General features: G+C 31.6%; 1 protein-coding gene across 20 annotated transcripts in view; it reads left to right on the forward strand.

Moving 5' to 3' along the window:
* PCM1 (pericentriolar material 1) overlaps window positions 1–5,917 on the forward strand; it is an 87,439-nt gene extending 81,522 nt beyond the window's left edge. For all 20 annotated transcript variants that reach the window (XM_045535495.1, XM_045535496.1, XM_045535493.1 and 17 more), the window contains 3 exons: window positions 1,902–1,994; window positions 2,084–2,198; window positions 3,874–5,917. In XM_045535495.1, the coding sequence (XP_045391451.1) occupies window positions 1,902–1,994; window positions 2,084–2,198; window positions 3,874–3,899 (234 nt within the window). In that variant the 3' untranslated portion in view covers window positions 3,900–5,917. The remainder of the gene's footprint in view (window positions 1–1,901; window positions 1,995–2,083; window positions 2,199–3,873) is intronic.
* The last annotated feature ends 289 nt before the right edge of the window (window positions 5,918–6,206 follow it).

Here is a 6,206-nt window from a genome sequence, read left to right on the forward strand (position 1 = left end):
ATATTAAATGAAAATTAAAATGGAGACCAGGCTTAAAAAATTCCTGATCAAAGATTCGAAAGGTCTTAAAAATAGCCTTAATCTGGCTTAAATTGCAAATATGAACAAAACTTAACTTGGATCATTTCTGATAAATGCTTACGTTAGCACTAAACACTTAATCCGAGCCAATCATAAACATCCAACTAACATGATTATGTGACTAGGAACTTCCAACTAGGTACCTAAAACAAGGAAATTTTATAATGTAAACCAATCAATTTATTTTGCTTCTGCATTTTCCCAGTAAATACTTTCATCTGATGTTTTGTCATTGGAACATTAAACTTGTTTTGGTCTGGTGTTCCCCAATTCATAAATTACTTTTTACTCAATTAAAGTCTTTAAAATTTTATTGTGCCTCAGATTTTTCTTCAACAGTAGGGAGTATGTAAATTTAGTTTTACTCTGGACCTTTGTTTCCACTAAATCTTATAGCAGGTAGGTTATCTTTTTGGATCCTTGTGCTATATATGTTTTACATGATTTACTTTCTCTTATCAGCAAAAATGAAAAGATTTATAACAGTATATAAACCAAGGTAAGTACTTTTAGGTTTAAGGAATATGCTTCATTTTTTTAAAATTTCAATTTGTAAATATATTTACAGTTATGATTTCATAATTTCTCAGAAAGGGAGTTTTTAATGTTTCAAAAACATTAATAGAAAGAGCAGCTCTTTAACTGTTTTGTTTGCCTCACTACCAGTAAAATTATGTATTTAATTTTAATAAAGTATTTATATATTATATATTAAATATATTAAATATATTATATATTAAATATATTAAATATATTTAATAAAGTATAAATGTATTTAATTTTAATAAAGTCATGAGAGTTACCTGTTAGATTTATATATGTGTGTATGTATGTTTTTGAGACAGAGTCTCACTCTGTTGCCCAGGCTAGAGTGCAGTGGTGTCATCATAGCTCATTGCAGCTTCAAACTCCTGTGCTTAAGTGCTCTTCCTGCCTTGAATTCCCAAAGTTCTAGGATTACAGGCATGAACCATCACATGTGGCCAGATTTATTCTTATTATTTGATCAGTGTGTAGAGTTGCTGTAGAAGACATTCAATTGAAATTAATTAACTTGAAGTTAGATTATAGAGACTCTTGAATTTGAATTTTAGGCAGGGATCCCTACTGAAGGCTTTTGTGCAAGAAAGTGAAATGGTCAAAGTTACAGTTTATGAAGATAAGGCTGATGACTCTGGAAGATACATTGTCAAGGAAGATACGTTAGGAGGCTCTGCTATTACATAAGCATGAAATATGAGCTGAATTGAGAATAGGATGGGTGAGAAATATTGTAAGAAAAAAGAAAAACCTGACATTTCTTCTTGGGCAATTGGTAGATTAATGATACTATTAAAAATGAGAAGGGAGAAGTAGGAGAAGAAAAGAATTCAAGTTTAAGAAAGGCAGTTTGTTTGAGGTGTTCACAAAAGGAAGTCTCAGATTTCTAACGGAGCCTCATCAGAGTTGATATATTGAAATGTTTGTAAACGTTTGCTTATATTCTGCTGGATACAGCTCTGATGTAATCTATAATTATTTTAACCCTCAGTATAACTACTATTTCTTCCTTTAGCATGTATTAACTGGCTCTTTTTTTGTTAAAATGAGAACAAAAAAGCTTGACAGTATGCTCACAGCTATGAATTGTATCCCTTCCTTAGAAATCTATATTTCTGAATTATTTATGGAGCTGAATAGAGAAGAAAACCAAATATGGATAGAATTGCTGATAAATGGTTATATATATAAGAATCCACTTTATTTCTTGGTGTGGATGACTTTGGTTTAGATCCAGAGATACAGTGTATGTTTTTCATTAAATATAATTTATCTTACAGGAAGCGGAATCTGGTAACATAAGTCAGAAGTCTGATGAAGAAGATTTTGTAAAACTTGAAGATTTACCACTTAAACTGACAATATATTCAGAGGTATTGGCTCTCTTTAATTAAACTTATCTGTATATAACACATATTGTTACAGTGAAAAATGATTTGTGTTTTTAATTTTCATTCCAAAGGCAGATCTAAGGAAGAAAATGGTAGAGGAAGAACAGAAAAACCATTTATCTGGTGAAATATGTGAAATGCAGACTGAAGAATTAGCTGGAAATTCTCAGACACTAAAAGAACCTGGTAAGAATTACCAATTTTAACCTTATATTGAAAAATCATTGAATCTTAATTGTACTATTTTGTTTTGTTTTTTAAATGTGCTACTAGTACCTGGGAAATTTAAACCAAATATTGGAAAAAAAGCATAATTCTGTAAAAATATTAGTTCAGCTGTATAATTTATAAAACATCATTGTCAGATGATTTTTTTCTATTTTTAAACTCTTCAGCTTTAGCAGAGTAATATATGCGTGCACATTATTTAAGAAAGAAAGGAACAAATAATGATAAATAGCAAAAAACCTTTTTAAAATGATTTTTTAGTTCTTTTGGAGGAAAGTAAATATTTTATGATTTTTCTTAATGTTTTAAGTTCAGATAATAATGTCTCTTACTCTCTTGTGACAAGTATGTATTTAGTCCTACCTCTTCTCCTCCTCTCAGTGTTTGTATTATTTTTGGTTATTCTTTTTTTTATCGTTGTTATTTTAAATGTATACATTTTTCTAGTTCCATCAACTTTGGTCGTTACCCCTGTACTTCTCTCCTCCCTCCTTCCTTCCACCTTCTCTGTTCACCTGTACCTATATTCTTACATTATTAAGGTTATTAAAGTAATACTTGTAAAGTACACTTATATTTACTTTTAGCAACTATAATAAATGTTCTGCACTTTTTATGAGGATGATTCTATGTAAATATTCATCATAAAGCCAAGCAGTAGTCCCACATTTTTTTCTTTTCTTCGAATATGATAGCTCAGCCTCTGGGCAACTTTGAGAATGTGTCTTGTATCAGGGTCAAAGGATTTTGTTTTTGTTATTTTCCATCAATTCATCAATTGATTAAAAGCATATGATATTTTCTTGTTTTATTTTTCTTGGGAATAGGGTTAGGAGAAGGACAGACCATTCAGATATCAAACCTTCAGTTAATTTCCAGTTTTCAGCCCAGTTCTGCCTGTTAGAATATGGTCCCCATCTTAATGCAGCCTCTTATAGTGCTTCTAGGCTTCAGCTTCCTCTGCTCTCTTTCAGTATGCCCCTATCTGCTTTGAGCATTCTAGTAATGCGTTGATATCATCTGTTTTCTGTCTTCTCAGAACTACTCTTTTTTTTTTTCTAGTGGAGTTTTTTACAGAGACAGGAAGTACTTGCTCAGTCTGCTATCTTTTTTTTTTTTTTTTTTTTTGAGACAGAGTTTTGCTCTGTTGCCCGGGCTAGAGGGCTAGAGTGCTAGAGTGCTGTGGCATCAGCCTAGCTCACAGCAACCTCAAACTCCTGGGCTCAAGCAGTCTTCCTGCCTCAGCCTTCCGAGTAGCTAGGACTACAGGCATGTGCCACCATGCCTGGCTAATTTTTTTTTTAATGTATATTGTTAGTTGTCCAGATAATTTCTTTCTATTTTTAGTAGAGGCAGGGTCTCGCTCTTGCTCAGGCTGGTCTCGAACTCCTGACCTTCAGCGATCCTCCCACCTCGGCCTCCCAGAGTGCTAGTCTGCTATCTTGAAACCAAAACTCTCATGTGTTCTTTTTTAACTGTGTGCCATCAGGGAATTGTTTTGGCAAGCTAAGTCAAAATTTCCTATAAAATAACCTTAGATTATAAAAGCTTTAATGGAAGAGAACAATGTTAAATTAATTTGTAGTAATTCAATAATAATTAATAAAGCATTAATTATTATTCTGTTTTTCAGAAACAGTGGGAGCCCAAACTATATGAGATATCTTCAGAGGCTCATCTGACTCTCTTTCTTTACATAGTCAATGCATATTTGAAAATGATACTAAATAAACATCTGTTTTGATCTGTATAAAAATGTAAATTAGTTTGACACTGCATTTTTGATAGGTGTGCTAATTTCTGCCCATGGTAGTTTAAAACATCAGAAACTGAATTCTGGACAGATTTAAGCCTTGATACACTGTGTAATTTTTCTTTTTCCTTTTTGGTCTTCATTCTTTTTTCTCATTGTGATGTTTGATAAAGTTATATTTAAAATGTAGTTTTAAATAAAGTTTGGACTTATCTATAAAGTATCTTTTTCGGAAATTATGTTGAATTCTATATAGCAAGTCAGTGTTCTATATATAGTGTTAGGCTATTCAGAGAAGAGCAATGGTTAAGAGTTAGAGAACTGTATTATTTATTATAAAGCCCAGCCATTAGACAAGTCTTCCAGATAATGCCAGTGTTGCTGCTATGGGGTCTAAAGTTCTTTTAGAAACCTGCAGATCCTATTACTTTAATAGGGCAGGTTATAAACATATCCAGGATACCTAGGAAGTTATTGTAGATATATATTAATCCATTCAAATTGGATAATAAGTTTAGAACATAATGTCTTTAGTATCTAGAATGTACATCATTATGTATTAGATAACTATTTTCCGGAATTCCAAATCCTATATATATTGCCTCAGTCTAAAAATTTTTTAAAATCTTTATATAATCAGGGAATATTTCTGCACAGACAAGTAATATATGATTAATTTCAAATGAAAAACTAAACTCTTTCAAGTGGGGATAAATCCAACTAAGTTTATGTAACAGAACAGTAAGACTCTGTATGCCTTCAAACAGACTTACCTTTTGAGATGATAATTTAAGACCCAAAGCACAGCAGTTGCTTTTGTGTTTAGGGAGGGAAAAGCAGGTTCACAGATAAAGTATTGAGTAAAAAAATTTATGTGACTTCTTCATTACTAAGTAAATCACCTTTTAAAAGATGATTTACCTTTTTATCCCAAATTTTCCGTATACTCAGTAAGGCTTCAAAGAGCCAGTCAACAATGAATAAGTCAACCTTATAGATTCTTCCTTGAATAAAATATGAAGAATTAGTACCAAGTAATTTTAAATTTGTTAACAATTGACTGAAATACTCCATAAAAAAAGAACTTAGTAGATGTTCCTTTAAATTCTTATCTGCTTGATACCTCAGTATAAAACTATAATGTCAAATCAAGGAATATTAAATGAGGATTTCCCTAGGTGTGTTGCTACTTAATTTAAATTATGTAAGACATGTGTCTCCAACTTTAATAAAACCTGTTCAGAAAACTACCAGTTCAGAATCAGGAATTCCTATCCAGTTGGCCTACCTTCAGGGAAGTTGGAACAGTAAGTTACATTATGTGAATACTCAAATTCTATATTTTCTAGACTTTAAGCAGGAAGGGGGAAAAACTTCATCTTGGTATACTCAAGCCAAGCCTTACATATTGCGGCTTCTGTGCACGCTTTCTCTCTCTCCCTCTCTCTCTCTCTCTCTCTCTCTCTCTCTCTCTCTCTCTCTGCATGCATAGTAAAAATAGATACAGTGGAAGAATTGTATTTACATCTTAGTTATTAACATAATACCTATGAGCATTATTAAAATTGCTTATTTGTGTTATAGCTGCTGTTATTTAGTCTATTATTTTTCTATTTTAGTAGATAATTTAGTTTTAAAATACCTAGGGCTTGATAGCAGATAATTTGTTTAATATTTTTTCCATATTAACTATTGCTAAAGGGTTAGGCATTAAATATTCCTGTTTGTCTTAATTTTTAAGATAAAATTTTGATTAGAGACAGAGGGAGAAATGCTCAAATGAATGAGAGAGAACCCTATGCAGGTTGAGATAATGCCTAAAATAATAAGCTAGCCAGACTGTGGAGGTACTCTTTGTATTTTGTAAACATTCACTTTGGGTAAATGCTTTTTCACTATTAATAAATGTATATCCTATGTACAACTCTGAATTGTATTTTCATTTAAATTAACATACTCAATTTATACTTTAGAATCTGTTCCAGAATCATGGCTTGACAGTTTTAAATGTAAAAAAAATCAGGACATGAAAAATGACATATGATTAGCCAGAAAGAGTGATTGAACTTGAGACCATTTTTCTTGCAGTGAAACATACACTCTATTATTTCTTAGTTACATGTATTTTATATACTGTTCTAAGAATGTAAAAGTTGGATATGGTATGATAAAATTCAGTGTGGCCACAGGAGAAAATGAGAATTAGACTTGCA

Source organism: Lemur catta, chromosome 22, assembly GCF_020740605.2.
Source record: "Lemur catta isolate mLemCat1 chromosome 22, mLemCat1.pri, whole genome shotgun sequence".
In the NCBI taxonomy this organism is placed as follows: domain Eukaryota; kingdom Metazoa; phylum Chordata; class Mammalia; order Primates; family Lemuridae; genus Lemur; species Lemur catta.